Source organism: Acomys minous (genome assembly GCF_964271855.1).
Source record: "Acomys minous genome assembly, chromosome: 5".
NCBI classification, from domain to species: domain Eukaryota; kingdom Metazoa; phylum Chordata; class Mammalia; order Rodentia; family Muridae; genus Acomys; species Acomys minous.
Genome location: NC_140494.1, coordinates 126,186,099 through 126,211,818, shown reverse-complemented (window position 1 = coordinate 126,211,818; position 25,720 = coordinate 126,186,099). Strand labels below are relative to the sequence as shown.

General features: G+C 46.3%; 2 protein-coding genes across 4 annotated transcripts; one reads left to right on the top strand and one right to left on the bottom strand.

Moving 5' to 3' along the window:
* The first annotated feature begins 1,210 nt into the window (after window positions 1-1,210).
* LACTB (lactamase beta) lies at window positions 1,211-19,941 on the top strand. Of its 2 annotated transcripts, XM_084781580.1 has the most exons (6): window positions 1,217-1,611; window positions 1,925-1,991; window positions 5,828-6,018; window positions 6,321-6,672; window positions 9,065-9,230; window positions 19,158-19,941. In XM_084781580.1, the coding sequence occupies exons 1-6, from the start codon at window positions 1,261-1,263 to the stop codon at window positions 19,696-19,698; spliced, it is 1,668 nt and encodes a 555-aa protein (XP_084637706.1). In that variant the 5' UTR covers window positions 1,217-1,260; the 3' UTR covers window positions 19,699-19,941. The 2 variants fall into 2 exon arrangements, with proteins under 2 accessions (XP_084637707.1, XP_084637706.1); XM_084781581.1 differs by lacking the exon at window positions 9,065-9,230 and having other exon boundaries at window positions 1,211-1,611; window positions 19,158-19,402.
* A 2,364-nt stretch (window positions 19,942-22,305) lies between these two features.
* Window positions 22,306-25,304, bottom strand: RPS27L (ribosomal protein S27 like). Of its 2 annotated transcripts, none has more exons than XM_084781582.1 (4): window positions 25,148-25,304; window positions 24,361-24,469; window positions 23,647-23,757; window positions 22,306-22,492 (listed from the first exon to the last, which is right to left on the bottom strand). In XM_084781582.1, exons 1-4 carry the CDS (start codon window positions 25,151-25,153, stop codon window positions 22,464-22,466), a joined length of 255 nt encoding a protein of 84 aa, XP_084637708.1. In that variant the 5' UTR covers window positions 25,154-25,304; the 3' UTR covers window positions 22,306-22,463. The 2 variants fall into 2 exon arrangements, with proteins under 2 accessions (XP_084637708.1, XP_084637709.1); XM_084781583.1 differs by lacking the exon at window positions 25,148-25,304 and adding an exon at window positions 24,727-24,905.
* Between the last annotated feature and the right edge of the window lie 416 nt (window positions 25,305-25,720).

The window sequence follows — 25,720 nt, the reverse complement described above, 5'->3', positions numbered from 1 at the left end:
AGACATGCATTAGGACTTTTACTATTTAGGTAACCCCAGAAACTGGCAAATGCTGCATGGAGCAGGACTGGGCATGCAAGGGCAGCCATGCCACCCCAGTGGACTCTGGCCAGCGGCCTCCACCAGCGCCAGTGGGAAGCCACAGGAGACCTTCTGACAAGGGAGGAAGGCTAAGAATGTAAATTTCTGGGCCACCACCTCCCCACTATGTAGGTTTAGACAAACCCTTTAATCCCCCTTTACTCCAATTTCCTCACGTGCCTGATGGCAATAGCCAAACAACCAACCTTCCAGGGGGCTATGATGCTTAGTGGGGTGACATGTGTCAAGGGCTCAGAATTGTGCCTGGCACAGAATAAGCACTGTGTGTTTGCTAGCATGATTGTCACTGGGCAGGAAGGTGACTCAAGATAGGAAATTCCCCTAAAAGAATGACAAAACTCCACCTAAGTTTTCCCTCCCTTTTTTCCATTTCCATGTGTGTGCACGCATGTGTGCATATGTGCATTTGCAGGTGAAAGCCTCCGATTACATAAGGAATCATCTTTAATTGCTCTTCTAATTTTGGATCAAAGCTGGGTTTCTCGATCAAACCCAGACCTTGCCAGTCACGGGCAAGCTCCGTGCACACTAGGCATTTTCTCCTGGGGATTTGAATTCCGTGTTTGCCTGGCGAGTATACTTTAGTCACTGCATCTCAACGGTGCGCAGGGGTGAGTGTTGTTAAGGTGTGCACAAAGCGGCAAGAGGGTGTTGCAGGGACACTGGACAGGACACTTGTCTAAGGATGTCACGTGTGTTGGGGAGGAAGAAGCAAGGGAAAGAAGAGTGAATAGGAGAGAATAAGGAAAAGAAAGAGAGGCTTGAGGGAGAGAGAAACTAAAGTGCGAAGAAGGAAGAGAAGGGGGAGAAAGAGAAAGAGAAAAAAATGAAAGTGAAAAGAGGCTGGAAGGAGAAATGTGGGGTGCGAGAGAAAAAGAAGAGATGGAGGGAAAAGAGAAGGGGAAATAAAGCAAGGGGGAAAAGATAGGAAAGAGAGGGAGGAAGTAGAAAGCGAGAAAGGGAGAGAGGAACCAATAAGGATTAGTAGCCAGAAAGCGAGAAGGGAGGCCGGGACCAGGCGCTCGATGCGCTCGTCGCTCACCCGTCCGGCCTCGGCTGCTCGGAACTGTGAGGCCCCGCCCCCGCCCCGCCCCTCGTCCAGCCCGCCGCGGGCCGGGCCTGCGCCAGCTAGAAGGCGGCGGGCCCAGCGGAGGCGACATGTACCGGCTCCTGTCAAGCCTGACAGCTCGGGCTGCGGCCACCACGGGCCCAGCCCGGGGCGGAGGGCGGCGCGGGGCGCACGGGCGAACCCGCCTGCCCGTGCTGGGCCTTGGCTGGGCCGGCGGCCTGGGGCTCGGGCTGGGGCTGGCGCTCGGGGCGAAGCTGGCGGTCGAGCTGCGAGGCGCCGTTCCCGTTCAGTCTCCCACGGATCCCGAGGCGGCGGGCGCCACCGAGCTGCCCCACGATCAGGCCCCGGGCCCCGGGAGCCCGCACACGTCTGCGCCGCCCGCCGCCAGGGCCTTCTCCAGAGCCATCGAGAGCAGCCGCGATCTGCTGCACCGGATTAAGGTGCGGGCCCGGCGGACGCCGAGGGCGGCGGCTTCCGAAAAAGACTTCCCTTTTCCCGGCTGCCGAGCCGCGGGCTGACGCTCTTGGGGTTGCTCGAGCAGCAGCTGAGGTCACCGGCTGCGGAGGGGACCGCCCCTTCCCCTGTAGAGAGCGAGCCAGGCACCCTTCGCCAGCAGCTGCCAGCTGAGCAGAAGCCTTGCCCCCGCCCACCGGTGGGCGGGGCCGCAGAGTGGGCGGGGCCATGAGGCCCAACCTGAGAGAGCCTCCCTGAGTACAGAGACCTTTTTTGAACCGCCTTCATCTTTTCTTTTAGGATGAGGTTGGCGCACCTGGCATAGTGGTTGGAGTCTCTGTAGATGGAAAAGAAGTCTGGTCAGAAGGTGGGTTGAGCAAGTATTATTGAGCTGCTCATTTTGTTACTTGGTGAAGTAGAATACTGTTATTTTACGGGTTGGAGTTGCAAAAAAAAAAAAAAGGCACACATTGTGGAGACAATGTATCTGTAGAACAATCAGGCTGTTTTATTTATTGCTACAAAGTTTAAATGTAACTAACTGGGCTAAAAGTATAGCTCAGTGGAAATTGCTTGCCTTTTCTTTGTTTCTTTGTATTTAGAAACAGGGTTTTTCTGTATCCTTTTCTGTATTGGAACTAGCTCTTTAGACCAGGCTGGCCTCAAATTTATAAAGATTCGCCTGCCTCTGCTTCCCAAGTGCTGGGATTAAAGGCGTGCGCTGCCTGGCTGGAAATTCCTTGCTTAACTTTCATGCCTGGATTCAGGTTCAAAAGTAAGTAAATAATTAAAATGTGACTGAAGTAAATGAATGTCTTCAAGATGGTCTGTTTCTTATCCCAGGTTACTGTTAAGAGCGGATTTATTGGTCTGAAAATGGAATGTAGAAACACCTATTAAATATCCACTATCACATATTAAGTAACTCTTATGAGTAATTAAAACTTTAGTTCTGCACATTTTTTTCTTTAATTCAGTCATATTTTTCCCCATTCCTCCTCCTACCCCTCTTCTTTTTTTGTTTTTTCAAGACAGACCAGGGTGGCCTGGAACTCACAGAGGTCCACCTGCCTCTGCCTCCCTGAGTATTCGCCATTTCTGTAAAAGACACTATACCAAGTACTAGGGACATTTGCTATCCCTTGTCCTTAATGAGTTGTGGCCTATTATTTTTACTAGACAGAAAGGTTAACTGTTTGTTTTGGTTTCCCAGACAAGGTTTATCTGTGTTATCTTGGCTGTCCTGGACTCTATTTGTAGACCAGGCTGGCCTCGAACTCCCAGCGATCCACCTGCCTCTGCCTCCCAGAGTGCTGAGATTAAAAGCGTGCGCCACCACGCCTGGCTCTGTTGTTTAACAACAAAAAGCTCAATTGGTACTGCTGTTAGGTTCTGGGTGAGATCCCTTGTACCACTTTGATGTACCGACCTGTGGTCCCACTGCTCAGGAGGGAGAAGATGGAGCATCAGAGGTTCAAGGTCACATAGTGTCTTCCAGGCCACCTGAGCTACATGAGACCCTGATCATCCCCCCAAAGTTATAAGCTATAGGGAGCCATTTCTATTTGCTTTATAATCAGTTTATCAGGGTATTATTTCATAACAGAATTCCTCCATTGTGGACAAATTGTTCCACTTCATCACCTGGGTTTTCCGTAAATGATGTTTCAGGCATTATTTAAGGAAAGAAGTAGCTTTTGTTTTTAGATTTTATGTCAGGGGTTGGCTCTCTCGGGGGGGGGGGGGCGTCTCAAGTCGGGCCAGTGATTGGTTGGCCATCCCTCAGTCCCTACTCTACCTTTACCCCTGCACTTCTTGTAGGCAAGACAAATTTTGGGGGAAAGAAGAAGTTTTAGAAGACATTGCCAGAAGTGGTGGGGTCTTGAAAAATAATACATCCCTTTAGTGTATGTATATTCTAATCAATATAGCTAATTTGTGAAAAATGTCATGATAAAAAAATGAACAAGCCAGGCTTGGTAGTGCGTCTATAACCCTAGCACTGAAGAACTGAGAAGGAAGATCACCTTGAGTGTGAGGACAAGCTGGGGACATATAGAAACATCCTGACTAAAAAAGTGTAACAGGGGCAGGGCTAGAGAGATGGCTCAGTGGTCAGGGACACTTGCTGTTCTTGCAGAGCATCTGCGTTTGGGTCCCACATGTAAGAATAACGTTTATTCTCCAGGCTCAGTTGTTGTCTGGGAGGCTCACTGCTTCCTTCTGCTAACCAGGCCTAGTCCTGGAAGCTTCTAGCCTCTGTACAATCTACCCTAGGGCTGGAATGTTTTCATCCTCTGAGACTTACTGCTTAATAAACTCACCCTTTCTTGTTCTTGCTATGGCTGGGCTGGCTGGGCTGGCTGCTTCAACTCAGTTGTTCCGGTGGCTTTTAACTGTCACTTCCGTTCCAGAGGATCTGATATTCACTTTAGCCTCTATGGGCATACAGCGTACATGTATGAGTGTTTTGCCTGCATGTATATTTGTACACCATGTGCATGCCAAACTTTACAACCTGATTCCGTCCCAGGGACCAAGATAATAGAAGGAAAAAATTGACTTTTGTAAGTTGTCCTCTGGCTACTATATGTGCACGTACACACACACACACACACACACACACACACACACACACACACACACCCCGGAGAGGATTAGGAAGGAGAGAAAGAATAAAAAGAATTTAGTAAGTGCCAGTTTCCTAGGTGGAAACTATATACAAAGATTTTCACATTTACCATTTTATTCTTTCTGTTTTATTTTGTTTTTTGAGACAGGGTCTCTCTGTGTAGCCTTGGCTGTCCTGGACTCACTTTGTAGACCAGGCTGGCCTCAAACTGAAAGAGAACTGCCTGCCTCTGCCTCCCAAGTTTCTGTGATTACAGGTGTATGTCACCACACCCTGCAGCATTTTATTCTTTTCAGACTTCAGTTCTTTATATTTCTTCCATCTAATTAAACACTTTTACCCTGTTCAGAAGATGAAAACCAAACTTTTTTCTAGATGAAGCTTTAAAAAATTAGTGTATTAAAAAATAATTAGTGTTGTTGTGAGTTTGAGACCCTGTCTTGAAAATCCAACGACAACAAAAATTAGTGTATTTTTTTTTTCCCCTAGTTACTGCTGAATTAAGCAAGTGATTAGGGAATTTGACATACATGTTTTCACATTCATTTTATTTGCTGGCTATTTCAAAGAATTCAATGAAGATACTCAAAAATGGAGAAAACTTTAATATGAGGAATTATGAAGAATGGTGATGTTTACTTTAAAGAATGTAAATTATTTAAAATGTAGAGTAGCAAACATGGTTGGTTGTACAGATCCAGCTGCCCGGCATCACCACACTTCTTGTTCCAGAATCTACATCAGTGAAGGTTCTCTAGAGCAACAGAGCTGAATGGATGAATCTCCTTCTCTTTACATAGAAAGTGGTTTTATTAGAGTGACTCATAGGCTGAAGTGCAGATACTCCAACAATGTCTGGCCATAAATGGAAAGTCCAGGAATCCAGTAGTTGCTCCGGCCGTGAGGCTGGGTGTCCCAGCTGGCCTCCAGTATGTGCTGGAATCCCAGAGAAGTGGGCGCTAACGCTGGTGAAGGACTGGACTTGCTAGCATGGGGCCACGCCTCCTTCTGGCATGTCCTTATATAGAGTCCCAGCAGACGGCACGGTCCACGTTAGGCCTGAATTAAGGATCTGGATTAAAGGTGTGTTTTCCTACTTCAAAGCCCTGCATTAGAAGTAGATCTTCCCCCTTCAAATTAAGCAGAAATCCCTACGAAGTGTTCCCTCTATTTTGAGGTTTTAGTTAATTCCAGATGTAGTCAAGTTGACAGCCAAAGATAGCCATTACGGCACCTGAGATCCTGGAGGGATGCTCAGGAGTACCCTGAGTTCAAGACCAACCTGGGCTGTGTAGCAAGACCCTGCTTGAAAAACAAAAACATAAAGAAGTGTATAATCATCATATTGTTAAGCTAAGAAAAATTAATAACACCTGAAAGTATCAGATGGGAAATTGTTGTGTGCCAGGTAAAATTCAGTTCAGCTATAAACTTAGATCATTAGGCTAATGACTGTCAGTATTGGTAGGACTCTCACCCTGACCAGTCCAACTTTAAGTATCTCATAAAAGTGACACTGTTTCAGGTGGTACAATTCCAGTGTCAGACTTCCTGCTCCACCTCCCCTGCAGGTTTAGGCTACGCGGATGTGGAGAACCGAGTGCCCTGCAAACCAGAAACAGTCATGAGGATTGCAAGCATCAGCAAGAGCCTTACCATGGTGGCTCTCGCCAAACTGTGGGAAGCAGGGCAGCTGGATCTGGACCTCCCAGTGCAGCACTACGTCCCTGAGTTCCCAGAAAAAGAGTATGAGGGCGAAAAGGTAGTGACTCTCACAGTTCGTTTGCCTGCTGGTATGTTACACTGTTTATACTGGAATATATTTTAAATACTTAATAGAAGTCTTTGGTTTCTGTTTTTGTTTTCATAGGTTTCTTTCTCAATCTAGATGATAATCTGTTGCTACTCCTCTGTAATTTAGACTGAGGGTCTGCAGGGCATTTTCCCAGCAGCAGCCCCGAGTGAGGACTATGAGTCTTCTTCCTGCTCCAAGGCTGTTGTTGGGTTATTATTGTACAGTTTGTGCTGTAATCGAATTTTTATGGCTTTTGTTTTTGCTGTCAGGTTTCTGTCACGACAAGATTACTCATTTCCCACTTAAGTGGAATTCGTCATTATGAAAAGGACATGAAAAAAGTGAAAGAAGAGAAAGCTTATAAAGCCCTGAAGATGATGAAAGGGTTCCTACCATCTGACCAAGAGAAAGAACTGAAAGAAAAGGGAGGCAGAAGTAACGAAAAGAGCGACTCGCCTAAAGCGAAAGCCGAGCAGGAGACTGAGGGCAAATGCCGGAACGCAAAGCCTACCAAGAAAAAGAATGATTTTGAACAAGGCGAATTATATTTGAAAGAAAAGTTTGAAAATTCAATTGAATCCCTAAGATTATTTAAAAATGACCCTTTATTTTTTAAACCTGGTGAGTGCTGACTCCTTCTCCTAACACAGTTGTTAGTGTTCAGGTTTCTTTTTTTTTCAGAAAACCCAGGATATTGTTATCCCGACTGCTTTCAGTAACGTTAGTGATTGTAATGGGCCAGTATAGTCCCTGCAGTGTGTGTGTGTATGTGTGTATGTGTGTGTGTTACACATGTGCATGCGCATACCAGAAGACAACCTTGGTCATCATTCCTCAGGAAGAGTTCACCTTGGTTTTTGGTTTTTTTTAGCTTATTTATTTTTTGTGATGTGTGTGGAGGTCAGAGGGCAACTTTCAAGTCAATGCTCCTTTCACCACATGCGTCCCAGGCACTGAATCCAGGGCATCAGGCAGCAAACGCCTCTACTTGTGGAGCCATCTTGCCTCCTGAGAACCAGTACTGCAAGTGCCATCACCCTGACTTTTTTCTGTGGGTTCTGGGGATTGAACTCAGGTCTTCCTGCTTGCTTTACAAGTGCGTTCCCACCTGAGCCATCTCCCTTGACAGACAGGCAGGTAGCTGTTTGGCACCAGTGCCACGGAAGGTACTTGGTCACAGAAGATTCTCAGTCCCAAGGTGTTCATGGCAGCTGTGGAGAATGACAGGATAATAATTCTCCAATCAAAGCCTGGCGCAGGTAGGGGAGGAAGATGCTGCTGTTGCGTCTGTACGTGGCTGGCATGGAAAGGGGTCAGCAGCCTGTTATGTACCTTTGTCCCTTAAGTAGCTAGCACAAGTCAACTTACCTTCCAAAAGCTAATGTATACAAATAATTGTTTTTCCTTTGAGACAGAGGCTCATTTGTGTAGCCCAGGCTAGCTCAACTGTGATGCTCCTGCCTCAGTTTCCCAAGTGCTGGGATAATAGGTGTGTAGCACCATGCTGAGCTTTAGCTTTATTTTTATATGCTCTTTTTCTTAAACTTATCATATATTGATGTACTATTTTCATTTTGAAAGTCATTTATGGGACTGGAGAGATGGCTCAGTGATGAAGAGCAAGCATGTCCTGCTCTCACAGAAAAGCCGAGCTCTGCCCTCAGCACCCACTTCTAGTGGCTCATAACCACCCACAGCTCCAGCTCGTCCTGGGACTCAATATGTACTGCCTTCCCCCATGTGCATAAATTTAAAATATATATAAATTAAAGATTTTTACTGTGAATCAACATTATTATAGATGTAATTTAAAAAGCCAATGAAAATATAATTATGGATTTTGTATCTAAAGTTTCTACCCATTTTTAGTATAGATCATAAAATCTTAGGAATTAAAAACCCAAAATGAACCATATGCATATGTATTTTTGTATTTAAGTATGTATTTGAAACAAAATTTTCATGCCTACAAACATTTTATTAAAATAACTCGTAGCTGGGCAGGGATAGCACACACCTCTGATACCAGCACTTAGGAGGCAGAGGCAGGCAGATCTCTGAAGTGTGTGTGTGTGTGCGTGTGTAATGCTGTATGTATGTGTGTATGTATATGTACATATGTGGTTCTCTGTGGCTCATGACTAGTTATATCTTAAACAGTGGCATGTATTGATGGGAGCAAGACATTTGATGAAGGTATAGCTGTGTGTTGCTATGCAGCCGTCCACTAAAGCTTCCATCAGACAACCTGAGTTAAAGGGCAACCTGCGATTGATTCAGTGCATCCGCCCTGATTCAGTGCATTCACGACTTCTGAGCAATCAATAGCCAGAAGGATGACGCCTTTAGGTCACTTTTTGGAAAAGTAGCAGCTCTGAGCCCTAATGACCGCTAAAGCTGTGGACAAGGCCTGATGCCCCAGTGACCCAGTAACTCTGCGCTGCCCTTTTAATACCTCAGACTGTAAAGTAGACTTGTTCTGCCTCATAGCCATGAGAAAGCCCGGGAGCCCGTGTGTCTCTTTGCACACATCATAGCTCTTCGCTCCCAGGAATCCCAGGTCTTAGCTTTGGCCACCGGCCTTTGCCTGTCTGGGGTTCACTCCCACACTTTCCCCAAAAAGACAACTGACAGAGAAGTCTAATTTGTTTTTCTTCCACCTTTCCATTTTATTGCCCATTTGAAGGAGTTTGTTTTGCTTTGAGGCAGTACATATTTGTTTATTTCATTTTCAGATAAAATAAAAGTGCAGATTCACACAACTTTGCAGTGCTGTGCTGATCACCATGTGACTCTTATGTCCTGGCACTGGCCAACATTAGGGGCCTGGACTAAGCATGTACACTACAGGTTAACTGTGTGTTGGCACATCACCTGTGACCTATTTTTAGATGTTGAAGTAACATATTACAGCTTTAAAAGTATTGCTGTTTTCAGTGGAAATGTGTTTTGCATGTGTTTGAAGAATAATCAAGCATTTTCTCCTCCTCTCCCCTTGCAATGATGGCTCAAGGTAGTCAGTTTTTGTACTCAACGTTTGGCTATACCCTGCTGGCAGCCATAGTGGAAAGAGCTTCAGGATATAAATACTTGGACTATATGCAGAAAATTTTCCATGACTTGGACATGCTGACAACTGTGCAGGAAGAAAATGAGCCAGTGATTTACAACAGAGCAAGGTAAGCAGACATCTGCTGAGTCACATCTTCACCTGTCCTGTCACGTTAAGAACCAGATCGTCCTTGTTGCCATGCCAACAGCAGCTTGCCACAGTTTTGGAGCTTTTCTACTTGTCTGTTTTTCAAGAGTAAAGTGAAAGAAAGAAAGGTGTTTGTGGTATCCCATGATGCTTAGTAAGTCAAGCATGGTGTCTCACTCCTGTATTCCCTGCACCAGGAGGATGAGGCACGGGGATTGCTGTGAGTTCAAGAATAATAAGGCTACATAGCGAGTGCCACGCTGAAATGAGACTGTCACAAAGGGGAAGGAGGGCACAGGAACAATAAAGAGAGAAACAGTCACGACGGAAGCACCTGAGTAATGCCGCCAGATTCTGTCATGTGCACAGACAGTTGGTCTTTAAGCATCTGTTCTTATTTTTAGTGTTGTGTTTCCCTCTTCATTTTTCATTACTTTCAGTTTATTTTGAAATAATTCATACTTAGAAAAAGTTGCAATAGTATAAGAAACTCACATGGGGGCGCTGGAGAAGTGGCTCAGCGGTTAAGGGCACTGACTGCTCTTCCAAAGGTCCTGAGTTCAACTCCCAGCAACCACATGGTGGCTCACAACCACCTGTAATGTGACCTGATGCCCTCTTCTGGCATGCAGGTGTGCATGCAAGCAGAGCACTGTATGCATAGTGATAAATAACTTTTTAAAAAAGTGTCAAATGAATTTTTTTTAAAAAAAGAAATTCACATAGAGTTGTCACCCAGATTCCCTACATGATATAGTTATGTCATACTTATATTATCTGTTTGTATATTGGTGTTTCCTGAACCATGTGAAAATAAGCTGTAGACATGGTTGGTATTCATTACCTATAAATGGTTAAATGTGCATCTGTGCATCTTCTAAAAACGAGGACGTTTGTGCAGTGGTTTAATCAAATCTACAGACTTTATTCCAATTTTGGCAGTTGTTCTAATAATGTCTTTGTGACACACACTCATACGTACACATGGTCTCTGGTCTAAGGACTTTTTTTTTTTAAAGCTTTTTTCTTTTTTTAAAAAAGATTTATTTATTATTTATACTGTATTCTGCCCACATGTGTACCTGCACACCAGAAGAGGGCCCAGATCATATTATAGATTGTCATGAGCCACCACGTGGTTGCTGGGAATTAACTTGGAACCTTTGGGAGAACGGACAGTGCTCTTAACCTCTGAGCATCTCTCCAGCCCTGGCTCGTTATCTTACACTTCACTTATTGTTCTGTGTCTCAGAAGCTGCATGCTGTAAATTTGTCCAGTTAGTAGTAACAGTGTTTTAGTGGCTTTAAGGTGGTACCAGCTTTCTCTTTCTTTCTTTCTTTTTTTAAAGATACATTTTCATTTTGTTTATGTGTGTCTGTATGTGGGTATATGTATGAGTGTGTAGTTGACCTAAGAGCCAGAAGAGGGCATTGGATCCCTGGAATTGGCTATGTGAGTTGCAAATGGCTACTCCAACCTTCTCTGCTTTTTATGTTTGTTGGTTGGAATTCGATTAGAAGTATGTTTATTCAAACTAGTATGCATTTGTAGGTTACTTTGATGAATGGTCGTAATCTGTCATTGCCATTATATGGGCAAATGGTTATTAGATTGCATATATAATATACATGAAAGATTATTAGGTATGTGTATATGTATATGCTTGCATGGATTTGTGTGAAATGTGTGTGCATGTGCTCATGGAGGCTAGAAGGTGTCAGATGCCCTGGAACTGGAATTATATGCAATTGTGAGTCTCCTAATTTGGGTGCTGGGAACTGAACTCACGTCTTCTGCAAGAGCAGTAAGTGTTCCTTGACTGCTGAACCGTCTCTCCAGCTCCCTGTACGTGTAGTCCAGACTGGCCATGAGCTCAAAATCCTCCCATCCCAAACTCTTGACAGCCGGAGTCAAAGGCATCTAATACTGTCCCCTGTGCATATTTTTAATCAGGGCTTCATAGTTGGTATTCTGTATGTTAATAATGAAAACTAGGACGTTCATGTTTGTGTGTTCATTGGGTTAGAGTGATGAATGCGCTCTTTACTATGGGTTCAGTTTGGGGATTTTGGTTTATTTTGGTTTTTTGAGACAGGATTTCTCTGTAGCCTTGGCTGTCCTGTCCTCACTTTGTAGACCAGGCTGTCCTAGAACTCACAGAGATCTTCCTGCCTCTGCCTCCCCAAGTGCTGGGATTACAGGTGTGTGCCACTGCCTCCGGCTCTGCATTGAATCATTTTCCTGTTAATTTTTCTTGCATATTTCCAGCAATGCATGCTTTGAAGAGCTTTACTGGCACGTTCAAAAGAAAAAGATGAAATAGTGGTACTTTGGGAGATTTTAAGCTTTATTTTCTCCTCTCCACATTGGTTTTGTTCAGTCTTAATGTTTTAGCTAAATTATCACTTTAAGTTGCCATCTTATTTTAAAGGATTAAATATGCATTGCAAGTCAGGCTGTGGCCTAAGAGACACCAAAGAAATCAGGTTAGCAGCAAGCAATGAAATATAATTTTCAAGGGAGAACTGTGGTTCTTAAGTGACTGAGACTCTCAGGGCTAACATCTGTAGGCCAGCATCGTGCTCTGCTGGAAACCTGCAGAAAAGGAGAAATGAAATGCCAAGGTTTGTTGGTTGGATCGAAAGAAAGATCTAGTGCCAACAGCAGATAACACAATAACAGAAGTTATTGTGACTTAGGTTAATATTTGAAAATAAGTATCTAGATCTGTGTGTAAGGGGGGGCTAAGGTCATTGTGTGTCCCAGCTGAGCTTTGCTTTTAAAACTGTGTGTGTGTGTACATACATGCATGAGTGAGCTCAAAAAAACAAAAACAGATTTACAATTTAGAGTTTTCTCTTAAGACACAAATACCTTAATGAGGTTTTGGTTTATTTGTTTGTTTTTTGAGACAGGGTTTCCCTGCGTAGCCTTGGCTGTCCTGGAACTCACTCTGTAGACCAGGCTGGCCTCACATTCATGGAGATCCACCCACCTCTGCCTCCTGAGTGCTGGGATTAAAGGTGTGCGCCACCACACCTGGCGAAAGCGTACCTCTCTTTCATGATTTCCCTTATGTAACTCCCTTTAGATGTGTTGATAATCTTACTTGGTTAGCTGGCCCTGGGGAGTGACCAGCACCGAGGAAGAAGGTGTTCTTGGGAGCCACGGGGTGGGAGGAAGGAAGGCTAAGACCCAGCAGCATTGACCAAACAGGGTTTGTGACATTAGTGTTGGACATGAGGAGACCACACATAAGGACCCTGTAAGCCCAGTACTCAGGAGGCAGAGGCAGGATAATTGCTGTTAGTTGGAGGCTAGTCTGTGTTATATAGTGAATTCAAGGCCAGGCTGTGATATACAGAAAAACACTGCCTTAAAAATCCTCTGCATACTTAAGAAAAAAGGATTATTCATTTTTATGTGTACGGATGTTTTACCTGTGTCTGTGTATGTGCACTACATGCACACCTGGTGCCCAGTGAGGTCAGGAGAGCTCCTAAAACAGGGGTTACAAAAGTTGTCATCCACCATGTGGGTGCTGAGAATCAAACCCAGGTCCTCTGCAAGAGTAGCAAGTGCTCTTAACTGCTGAGCCACCTCTCCAGTACCCACACTTTTTTTTTTAACACTTTAGAAACATACTTGTGGCTACCTCTTTCCTAACTCCTAATTCTACTTCATCCAATTCTGAATTGAGATTCTAGGGAATATAGTGAAATCTTGAAAGAAAAAATTGGAGTCCTTTTTCTAACTATATATTCTCAAAGTCCCTCCGAGGTACAAATTTTGAAAGAAGATATAATTTTGGGAGGGAGAAAGTCTACAGGTGATTGTGGTAAGCATATTTCAGCTCTTCTTCAAAAGCACATTAGAATATTGTTAGTGTTAATAGAAAATCCAGGTGTTGGGGCTGAAGAGATGGCTCAGCAGTTAAGACACTTGCTGCCCTCATGGAGGGCTTGGGCTTGGTTCCCGGCACCCACACGATGGCTCAGAGTTGTCTGCAGCTCTTAAGCACTGAGCCATCACCCCAGGAGTCTACTCTATCCCCTAAAAACCCAGCTCATAACCGGGTGAAGTAGGATGAGCAGTTAGCAAAAAGAGGGGATCCCAAGGATGCTCTGAGAGCAGAAGGGCCCAAGAGCAGTACCAGGTCACCAGTGATGCTGGGCATGACCAGGTCACCAGTGATGCAGGGCACGACCAGGTCACCAGTGATGCTGGGCATGACCAGGTCACCAGTGATGCAGGGCATGACCAGGTCACCAGTGAGGCAGAGGATGATCAGATCACCGGATGACCAGGACACCAGTGATGCAGGAGATGACCAGGACACCAGTGATGCAGGGGATGACCAGGTCACCAGTGATGCAGGAGATGACCAGGACACCAGTGAGGCAGGGGATGATCAGGACACCAGTGATGCAGGGGATGACCAGGTCATCAGTGAGGCAGGGGATGACCAGGTCACCAGTGATGCAGGGCATGACCAGGTCACCAGTGAGGCAGAGGATGATCAGATCACCGGATGACCAGGACACCAGTGATGCAGGAGATGACCAGGTCACCAGTGATGCAGGGGATGACCAGGTCACCAGTGAGGCAGGGGATGACCAGGTCACCAGTGATGCAGGGCATGACCAGGTCACCAGTGAGGCAGAGGATGATCAGATCACCGGATGACCAGGACACCAATGATGCAGGAGATGACCAGGTCACCAGTGATGCAGGGGATGACCAGGTCACCAGTGATGCAGGGGATGACCAGGTCACCAGTGAGGCAGGGGATGACCAGGTCACCAGTGATGCAGGGCATGACCAGGTCACCAGTGAGGCAGAGGATGATCAGATCACCGGATGACCAGGACACCAGTGATGCAGGAGATGACCAGGACACCAGTGATGCAGGGGATGACCAGGTCACCAGTGATGCAGGAGATGACCAGGACACCAGTGAGGCAGGGGATGATCAGGACACCAGTGATGCAGGGGATGACCAGGTCACCAGTGAGGCAGGGGATGACCAGGTCACCAGTGATGCAGGGCATGACCAGGTCACCAGTGAGGCAGAGGATGATCAGATCACCGGATGACCAGGACACCAGTGATGCAGGAGATGACCAGGTCACCAGTGATGCAGGGGATGACCAGGTCACCAGTGAGGCAGGGGATGACCAGGTCACCAGTGATGCAGGGCATGACCAGGTCACCAGTGAGGCAGAGGATGATCAGATCACCGGATGACCAGGACACCAGTGATGCAGGAGATGACCAGGTCACCAGTGATGCAGGGGATGACCAGGTCACCAGTGATGCAGGGGATGACCAGGTCACCAGTGATGCAGGGGATGACCAGGACACCAGTGATGCAGGAGATGATCAGGACACCAGTGATGCAGGGGATGACCAGGTCACCAGTGATGCAGGGGATGACCAGGACACCAGTGATGCAGGAGATGATCAGGACACCAGTGATGCAGGGGATGACCAGGTCACCAGTGAGGCAGGAGATGATCAGGACACCAGTGATGCAGGAGATGATCAGGATACCAGTGATGCAGGGGATGACCAGGTCACCAGTGATGCAGGGGATGATCAGGACACCAGTGATGCAGGGGATGACCAGGACACCAGTGATGCAGGGGATGACCAGGTCACCAGTGATGCAGGGGATGATCAGGACACCAGTGATGCAGGAGATGATCAGGACACCAGTGATGCAGGGGATGACCAGGTCACCAGTGAGGCAGGGGATGACCAGGTCACCAGTGATGCAGGGGATGACCAGGACACCAGTGATGCAGGAGATGATCAGGACACCAGTGATGCAGGGGATGACCAGGTCACCAGTGAGGCAGGGGATGACCAGGTCACCAGTGATGCAGGGCATGACCAGGTCACCAGTGAGGCAGAGGATGATCAGATCACCGGATGACCAGGACACCAGTGATGCAGGAGATGACCAGGTCACCAGTGATGCAGGGGATGACCAGGTCACCAGTGATGCAGGGGATGACCAGGTCACCAGTGATGCAGGGGATAACCAGGTCACCAGTGATGCAGGGGATGACCAGGTCACCAGTGATGCAGGGGATGACCAGGTCACCAGTGATGCAGGAGATGATCAGGACACCAGTGATGCAGGGGATGACCAGGACACCAGTGAGGCAGGGGATGATCAGATCACCAGCGATGCAGGGGATGACCAGGTCACCAGTGATGCAGGAGATGATCAGGTCACCAGTGATGCAGGACATGACCAGGTCACCAGTGAGGCAGAGGATGATCAGATCACCGGATGACCAGGACACCAGTGATGCAGGAGATGATCAGGACACCAGTGATGCAGGGGATGACCAGGACACCAGTGAGGCAGGGGATGACCAGGACACCAGTGAGGCAGGGGATGATCAGATCACCAGCGATGCAGGGGATGACCAGGTCACCAGTGATGCAGGGGATGACCAGGTCACCAGTGATGCAGGAGATGACCAGGTCACCAGTGATGCAGGGGATGACCAGGACACCAGTGAGGCAGGGGATGATCAGATCACCAGCGATGCAGGGGATGACCAGGTCACCAGTGATGCAGGGAATGGCCAGGTCACCAGCAATGCAGGGGATGATGAGATCACCAGTGAGGCAGGGGATGACCAGGACAGAACCATTTTGCTCCCTGGTATGGCCTAATCTGGATCATTTGGAGGCTTGTAAGAAATGTGGGATCTGAGCAAAAGCCTCACTTTAATAAAAATCTCCAAGGATTGTAGCCTCCGCTAAGTGTAAACATATTCTAGCAAATATCTGTCTGAAGGGATAGTTGATGGTCTGGCAGGATATGGGAGAATCCGTCACAGGTGGAACGTTCAGGACCTGGGACTACCTCTGTTGAAGACCATGTGTTAAAGGTCATGAAGGAAGTGTGGATTTTATTCCCAGGGCAGTGATAAGCATGGGAGGGCTTGGGAAGGGAGAGGACAGGGGTGACATAATCGTTGGCTTCTGACTGGACTGTGGAATTCCTGGAGAGAAAGTGTGAGAAGCGTAACCAGCAGAGTCAAGTTTTCCACTTGACTAAGTTTGTGAGCTAGGGCGCGGGAGCCAGAGTTCTTAGCACAGAAAGTCCTTCATGACCTCCCCCCTGTCCCGTGTCTCCTCCTGCAGTGTTTCCTCTTGCTGCCTCCCCTCTCAAGCTCCTCCTTCAGCCGAACAGAACCACCTTGCTCCGTGGTTGGCCTCAGCCATGCTTGTACAGTACTGTTTGGGCAAACCAAGGCAATCACAAGTACAGGGGCGGGGCTAGGTGTAATGGTGGACATCTGTAATCCCCGTTGGCGGGTCATGAGTGGAGGACCAAGCTGGGTTACATAGTTGACTCTGCCTCAAAAACCAAACAAATAACAGCAAAAACTCCAAAACACAAAAAGATACATGGTAGAATTAATCTTTTAAAAACTGGAAGAAATGTCTTAAATAACTACAGAAGAATGGAGGAGGATGCTGCTGCTGCTGCTGCTGCTGCTGCTGGAAATATCATTTGTAGATAAATTCTGGCTCCCTTTAGATGGCCCTGATCTTCTCGGTAAAGCAGGTTGTGTGGTGATAATTCTTCCTGGAGCCAACGAGAGTAGAATGTGGAAAGTGGAAGCGGCTGAGGATAACTGTTACAGATGAACCAGGGAACAGGAGAGAGGAAGGTTTAACGCCACCTAGGGCTGGGGATGTGGCTTTGTGGTAGAGCATCACCTACTATGTGCAAGGCCCTGGGGTCTGTCCCCAGCACTGGATCAACCAACCAGCACTGATGTCCTGTAGCCAGAGGACACAGCGATGGCAGTCAGCTTTGCTATATGGGTTTCTACTTTGCCTGGCCAGTAGAGACCAAAGAGAAAGGGAGCAGGGGCGTTTGGTCAAGATTGGTGTGCAGATGTGCCTCAAGGAATGAGACAATAGCCTTGAAACCATAGCCAGCGTGACTGACATAACTGATGCCATAGAACAGAAAAAGCAGGTGAAATCAGGAAGCATCCCAGGAGTGAGAGCTCAGGAGAGGGCCAGGGAGGTCGGCGGAGGACGGAGGGAGGTCGGCGGAGGACGGAGGGAGGTCGGCGGAGGACGGAGGGAGGTCGGCGGAGGACGGAGGGAGGTCGGCGGAGGACAGAGGGAGGTCAGCGGAGATGGTCCTGGTGGAGAGCTGGGGAGCAAGTGATGGTGACAGGAGGAAGTTGCCAAGTTTCTGGTGTTAGCATGAGATTGAGGCTGACTACCACTTATGAAGAGTGGGGCTGAAATGCGCTTCCAGAAAGATCACTGAGGGCGGCAGTTAGCGCCTCAAACCCTGAGAACACCACTTCAGTATGGGTCGTGAGAGAAAGGATCTTCATGAGGAAGGACGTTTGCCTCGTGGTCTGCGGCGCCATTGCATTTACGCAGCACCCATGGAGCCTCCTCAAGACTACACTGTCCCTCTGGAACACTGTGTCAGAGCAGCCCCTGGCTGTAAGAGCTCCGTCATAGTTATGATATACAAAGTCGACTACAGCTAGCAGCTGTTTCTTAAGCACCCGTCGGAAATATGCAAAGTGCTTCATACACATAACCTGGGCTCTGCCTGGAAGAAATATTAATCCCAGATCAGAGTATGATTCTAAAGTGGAGAGACAGCATAGGATGGCAAGCTGCCTAGTTTTAAATCCAGCTCTGCCACTTCCAGGCCAAGTAAGTATTTATTTGTTTTGTTTTTGTGTGTGTGTTTTTCAAGACAGGGTTTCTCTGTGTAGCCTTGGCTGTCCTGAACTTGCTTTGTAGACCAGGCTGGCCTTGAATTCACAGTGATCCACCTGCCTCTGCCTCCCGAGTGCTGGGATTAAAGGCGTGCGCTACCACGCCCAGCCCCAAGTAAGTATTTATAATAGTACCTCCCTTGAAGATTCTCAGAACAAATGAATTCCTATCTTAATGGTTATTAAAATGAATTGACATAGTAATAACTATATGAATATTTGTTTGCCAAAATGATCACAGCAGTGAAGGTGAAAATTAGGATTAAAACTAAAATTTCCTGAACTTAGCCTCTCTGACAATCCCTACAAAGTACCATGTTATGTCATCCATCATACATGACATTTGTTGCATCATCGTACATGGCATTTGTGTGCTATTTTTGTCCAAGAAATCTAGTCTTTCGAATATCAGTCTTATTTCTTTTTGGGGGGGGGGGGTTTGTTTTGTTTTTGGTTTTTCGAGACAGGGTCTCTCTGTGTAGGCTTGGCTGTCCTGGACTTACTTTGTAGACCATCAGTCTTATTTCTAAACATCCTAAGGTGCACAGTTTTGCTACAAAATTCATCTATAGCACATGACTCAACACTAAGTCCAAGGACTAGGAATATCTACCCAATATAAATACGAACCTCAACAACAACAACAAAAAAAATACTAACCTCATGCATGGGGCAAATATGTAGCTTGATCAGTGCATTTTTGCAAGTATTAAAAGTTAGATGTGTGCCGGGCGTGGTGGCGCACGCCTTTATTCCCAGCACTCGGGAGGCAGAGGCAGGCGGATCGCTGTGAGTTCGAGGCCAACCTGGCCTACAAAGCGAGTCAGGACAGCCAAGGCTAAACAGAAACCCTGTCTCAAAAAACAAAAACAAGTTAGACGTGCTTAGTATGGGAAAGTATACCAATAGAAAAAGATTCTCCGCGTTAGTTCATTCAGTGGATTACCTGCCTACCCACTATCATTATCGTTTGAATTACACTGAGAATCATGGTTGGTTTGTAGTGTAGGTATGACCACGACAGCCTACTTTATTTGTACACATTCCTACTCATTGTCATAGGTAAAGTTGATGATAATAAACTATTAAGTTTTTAATGACCATTCTTACTTCATTTTAGATTTTATGTTTACAATAAAAAGAAACGTCTTGTCAACACGCCTTACGTGGATAACTCCTATAAATGGGCTGGTGGTGGATTTCTGTCCACAGTGGGTGATCTCCTGAAGTTTGGGAACGCAATGCTGTATGGCTACCAGGTCGGGCTGTTTAAGAACTCAAATGAAAAGCTCTTACCTGGATATCTCAAGCCGGAAACGATGGTGATGATGTGGACGCCAGTCCCTAACACCGAGATGTCCTGGGACACAGAGGGCAAGTACGCAATGGCGTGGGGCGTTGTAGAAAAGAAGCAATCGTACGGTTCCTGCAGGAAGCAGCGGCATTACGCCTCACACACCGGAGGTGCCGTGGGCGCCAGCAGCGTCCTGCTGGTCCTTCCTGAAGAGCTGGACCCAGAGGCTGTAAACAACAAGGTTCCGCCACGGGGAGTAATCGTCTCTATCATATGCAACATGCAGTCTGTTGGCCTCAATAGCACTGCACTGAAGATCGCCCTGGAGTTTGATAAGGACAGAGCCGACTCATCAGCGCCACAGTGAGCCTTTCATTCTTTGAAATGTTGACATTCCAAAATACATTTAAAAAAATTTTTTAAGAATACATTTTTAACAGAGTACAGCAACTTGTGGAGAATTATGTACCTCTAATTGCTTAATTTTGTAATTGCCTTTTTATTGGACAATTAGTTCTTTACACTCAGGGAAATAACAGTTGTTTCTACTTTTTGAAAAAAAGTGTTAACTCTTGAAATAAAATATTCCGATAAAAGAAGGTACTTTTTAGTTTTTAGGTTTTTATTTTTACTTTCTTTATAGTCTTTCTCTATAGCAGAGGCTGGCTTTGAACTTCAGTCTTCCTACTTTACTTTCCAAGCCCCAAGACTTAAAGATATGGGCCACCAAACTTGGCTAAAATATGTACTATTTGAATATGTAATAGTGGAGTTATCATGAAGTAGAAGGCTGTAAATATTGACCTTTTTAATATTTTGACAGTGAAAACACATTCATATGAAATGCATATGTATGAAAAAATATATATTTGAAACATATATATATGTTTCAAAGAAACATGTGTTATCTCACCATTCCTAAGGCTCTGGAACTGAAGAGCAATATAGTTGGGCAGGACTGGGGCAGAGTCTGTAAAGAGGCAGCAGACAAGGTATCGTAGGTCCCAAGTATCTCTGGGACTGGAGGAAAAGCTCCCAGGATGGCCTGCGGTCCGTCCTGTCACACACAGGCCTCCCTGTAGGGCTGCATGGCTAGTTGTGGGCTTAAGAGCAAGTTAAGGAGAGGAAGAGAGGGTGGGTGAGTGAGAGTACAGTGTGGCAGGCGCGGTGCATGATACGTTACAGGCTAGCCAGAATTCACTGTATCCTTAGTTTACACCACTGTGATCAGATATCTGTCAGAAACAGCGGAGGAAAATGAATGTTTGCATTTTCAGGGCTGTTGTCCATCCTGGCAAGGAAGGCATGGTGACTGGAGCAGGTAGCACAGAAGAGAGCACTGTCACATGTGGCAAATTCTATTGTCTAATAACTACAGCTCGACCCTGACCCACTGTGGGAGTGGACTGGACACGGGTGAATACGGAGACTAGGAGGCAGGCTCCACTGATGGCTTCCCATAGTACTGACTTTGGGATACTGTTGCAACAGTCATAGATGCCATATGCTGGAGACTAGGGCCTAACTGACAGATTCTAGAATTCTCCTTAGGAAACAAATTACTTAGTAGCCACAATTCCCAGTTCTCTTGGGCAGTAACTTCTTTCCATGACAGGTAGGGCTGTTTCTCTCCCCTCTGGAAGCAGGGTTAGCTCTGACCAATGTGGCAGTACTGTCCTGCTCTTTAGCTTTAGAGGCCCTTCCAGCCTGCTGTCACTGTCACAGACTCTCCCACTTCACTTACTGAGGAACCAAGATGCCCTGGACACCTGCTAGCACCCACCAGTTGTCACGCCTAACTGAAACCACGCTGGACCCAACGCAGCTCCACCTCTACTTAAAGCTCTGTAAGCGAAACTTGAGACAGCAGAGTAGCCAGCGAACTTACGTAACCATGAGATAAATAAGTCACTATCTTAAGCCATTAAACTTGGGGGGGAGGTGGGGGCTTGTTTTACAGCATACAGTCAGCACAAGCATTTTGCTTGCCAATAAGGATATCTGGAGAAAAATACAATTTTAAAATACTTTTATTATGAATAGACAATTCCTTTTTTAGCTAAAAACAAAAGGCCCACAACTATCTTTGTGGAAGATAATTTTGGGAAAGGAATCATGCTAAGCACTCTGACGTGACTGTATTTTATCTCCAGTTCTCAACCCTAGCTGGATCCGGACTCTGGAGGCTAATTTGACCATTATCCTGTCTTCTCATGTTTAAAAAATTCTCCTGAAAACTGGCCAGTCCCCAAAAGTCACTTTGTGGGACACAACTCTATCCGTTCAGTTTAGTAAACTAAGTAAGTCACATCAAAATATAAATTAGGCCTGGGCCTAGGCCAGGGTGGGGGTGGGATGTGGTGCGCCCAGCCTTTAATCCCAGCACTGAGGAGGCAGAAACAGGGTTGTCTCTGAGGTCAAGGACAGCCCTGGCTGGAAGCAGTGGCAGCTCCAGTCTTTGTTGCTACAGACGAAACAGCACCAAAGCCACAACCTAGAAATGTTTGCAAGTAGGCTTTAAACTGCATCTACAAGGCTTTTTTCCCTTTTCTACAAGCACTGGGATTTGAACCGGGGCCTTGGGCATGGGGCAAGTGCTCGATGACTAATCGGCAGCCCCGGCCTTAGTTCTTTTCTTCCTGAGGTGACGTTTTGGTACACAAGAAACCAAGATCAGGGATAGTAGGAAATGAGCCAGATGTAAAAGAAATTGAGAAACTGCTATTCTGACAGTGCAAACAGTTAAGCATGGATCAAAATAGCAACAGCATGGCTTGCCAGAAAATGGAGCTCAATACAATTTAGAATGGTCTGGAAGTCAAATATTTAGGGTATGTGCACTCTTGAAATGGGACACAAACTAGTCAAAATACACTTTTAAGATGTTTAAACCAAGATCACATACACAGTACAACTAAATGTATAGCATACCCACATGTACTATACAAAAGACAAAGAAAAGAAGGGCAGCAAATTTGTCCATAATTAAAACTTTATTGAAAAACTGACACCAAAATAGGAGATCATTGTTGTGTACTTTATAAAATCAAAGGTAATTACAGTGTCTTGGTAGAGTAACTGAACTTGATAAGGCTTTCTGTGAAGAGCACAGACTCAGGAACTCATCCATGATCAGTGCTGCTTTCTTCTAAATGAACAGCCTGCAGAGGAGCAACAACAGTGTGATGAACACCTTCTCTTTTTTTGGTGTGACTGCACTGGCAGAAGTACTTCTTAAATAAAAAAGCTTTAGAACTCTTACACATAGGAATGCTAGCTTTTAAGCAGAAACCTTAAGTTTCTAATTATGGTCAATATACACTCACTATAATAGCTGTTTGAGTTTATTCTGACATAACCACAATGGTCTGTTGTTTTCAAATTACACAATGGAATCTATTTAAGACCATAAACCTGAACTGAACATTCAAACTATTCTGAAGATCCTCTTACTTCCTCTGCCTCAGTCCCCTTCAGTCTCCCTAGAAAACAGCTGATTCTTCTTCTCAGATGTTAGAACTGTGCTGGCTGCACCACTGGCCTCACTGCCAGCGCACGCACAGAGCTTCCAACGTCACGGCATGAAACAAGTTCCAGCTTCTTCTCCTTTTTAGTTTTGTTTTTGAGTCAGGGCATCTGTGTAGCCCTGGCTGTCCTCAAATTTACTACATATGCCAGGCTGGCTGGCCTTGAACTCGAGATCTACCTGCCTGTGCTCCCTCATGTGCAGCCACACCCTGAACTCTTACTTGTCTTATGTTGACTTTGGACTCTGATCTCACCCAGTCACACCAAATTGATCTTAGACTCACTGCTAATTGACTTGTAACTCTTCCAGTGAAAACATGGCATTCATAGTTCCCCAAAACAACATAGGCAGATTTTCAGGATTATGGAATTGTAAATTTGAATGTCTTATTATGAAAATCTATATAATTATTTTTACTTATTGTATTAAAGTGAAGTTAGACTATAAAACTTTTTAAATTAAGCATTAAATAGTTGTCCATGAAAATAAAACATTTTAATTGATACAACTGAGGTATTTGCCCCTTAACTGGCAACAATTTAAAAAACCTCTTTTATGCACCAAATATATAACGAAACAAGATAATTTTATTTTTTCTTTCATATGTATTGTATGTCTGTGTGAGGGTGCTGGATCTCCTGGAACTGGAATTAGAGACAATTGTGAGCTACCATGTGGATGTTGGGAATTGAACACAGGTCTTTTCTGAACTAGGGACTCTATAAAAAACACACAATAAAACATTTTAAATCTCATTACTGGGTTAGAAAATGTCAGAAGATATACCTTCTGTGAGCCTGGCTTTTCCTCCTGTGGGCTGGCATAGCACTGTTGAACAGCCTACACAAAGAACCACTGTTTGAGCATGGCTGAAAACCGTAGTAATCTTGTAGCAACCTACAAAGGGGAGCATACATTAAAAATTGGAAAAGCAGAAGAAAACATAGTAACAGCTCATCATATTTCTTAATATGCAGAGTGCACGTTGTTTATACAATAAGCGATGTTTTACACATCTCCCGTAAACTCCAGTCCTAACAGCAAACCACACATGTATCAAACTATTCTAGAAGACTTGGTATTTCCGGAACATTAACATTTCAGCTATAATAGACATGTCATCTTTTTCATGTTGTATCTTCAGAGTTTAATGTGTTTTACCCTTAAAGACTCTCTCCATTTTCACTGGTCACATTTAAGTACTAAACGGCCACATATGGTTAGTGGCAAACACATCAGACAGCAACTCTGAGAATGAAGAATTAATACACTTTCATTGCATGGTGAATTAGAAATTTCTTCATTTTAATGAACAGCTTAAAGACTTCAGCCAAACACACTTCACCTGGTTCCCATATGTTTCTACTAAGGTATGTTTATTTAAAATGTCCCCTGTGACAATTCTGTGACCTCATTTCTACTCAACAGTGGATCCTGACTTATTTAAGTTTGGATGGTGTCAGAAACTTCCTTTAGGACAAGAAAATTTTGAAAGTTTACCTGGACATTTCACATCCATGAAGTAAGAATTTGGGCTCTGCACCAGCCGTTTCTTCTTATGTTTTTTCTTTTCCTCTTCCAAGGAAGGGTGTAATAGGTCTCTAGCCAGCTGGGGAAGGAAGCATATTGTTACTGCCGCAGTCAGAGCACACTGCTGGCGGATTTAACCTAACACGGCGAGCAAGTAGGAGCAACAGGCACACTCGGCAGACGGAGGAACTGAAGATGTTAACTTTTTTTTTTTTTAAATCGGACCATACTTTCACCCATACTTTGGGAGTCCTTGTCCTGGGACTTTACGGCGCTCGGGGGTGGGGGTGGGGAGCATATGGTAAAAAGAACCCCTTTCTTAGTTCGGCTGGATACCTAGCAAAGCTAAGACCGAGTCTGGCCCAGGCCTCGCGGAAGGAGGACCGCAGCCGACCCGAGCGAGGCCGGGATGGTCGCAGCCCGGAGGCTCCACATCAAATGGCCAGCACAGAGCGGCCGCGTGCTCGCCCGGGGTGGGAACCAACGTGTCAGCAGCAGCTGCAAGGACCGTTAACGAACGGAAAGCCCCCCGTAGGCCGGGAACTGCTCCCCACCCGCCGGCCGCTCGCGCTCCCGCCCGGGCAAGGCCAGCCACGCCGCGCCGCGCCGCCCGGGCAAGTCTCGACAAGCCCGCCACGCCCCGGCCCGAGCTGCGGGGACCGGCGGGAGACGCCGCGAGCCCAGCCGCCTGCCGAGGCGCCGGGCGGATAGAAAGCCCGAAGCAATGCAAGCTCGAGCCCAGATGCCAAACACTCACAGGCATGGTGACGGCTCCGCAAGCGCGGCCGCTCCGGATCTCCGCGGTGAGCGACTAGCTCGCGAGCGCTCCGCAGCAACTTCCGGGATAGAGGCGGCGGGGCGGAGTGGAGGGGTTAGGCGGGCGGGGGCGGCCGCTCTAGGCTCCAGTCTCGGTGGTGCGACTCCCTGCGGGAACCGCTGGTCCACGTGCACTGAGGTGGGCCCCTGGGTCTCAGGCGTTAGATCTTAAAGAGAAGCCAGACCCGAGGGTGCACCCAGCGTGGCCTCCCCCTGTTCATTATGCAGTTCAGGTTAAGCAGGTGAACACAGGGAACACCAATAACCTCTGTTCTTCACTGTGTTAAAAATATGATGGGCGGCGGCGGTGTGTGTGTGTGTGTGTGTGTGTGTGTGTGTGTGTGTGTGTGTGTGTGTGTGTGTGTGTGTGTGTGTGTGTGTGTGTGTGTGTGTGTGTGTGTGTGTGTGTGTGTGTGTGTGTGTGTGTGTGTGTGTGTGTGTGTGTGTGTGTGTGTGTGTGTGTGTGTGTGTGTGTGTGTGTGTGTGTGTGTGTCGGGCGGGGGGGGGGGTGGGG

Coding starts and splice junctions, on each gene's coding strand:
- LACTB (XM_084781580.1), top strand. CDS start 1,261: ATGTACCGGCTCCTGTCAAGCCTGACAGCTCGGGCTGCGGCCACCACG. Junction 1,612..1,924: donor ATCTGCTGCACCGGATTAAG/GTGCGGGCCCGG, acceptor CTTTTCTTTTAG/GATGAGGTTGGCGCACCTGG. Junction 6,673..9,064: donor CCCTTTATTTTTTAAACCTG/GTGAGTGCTGAC, acceptor TGATGGCTCAAG/GTAGTCAGTTTTTGTACTCA.
- RPS27L (XM_084781582.1), bottom strand. Junction 23,758..24,360: donor CATGGATGTGAAATGTCCAG/GTAAACTTTCAA, acceptor TCCCCTTTGTAG/GTTGCTACAAGATTACTACG. Junction 22,493..23,646: donor AAAAGCCAGGCTCACAGAAG/GTATATCTTCTG, acceptor GCTCCTCTGCAG/GCTGTTCATTTAGAAGAAAG.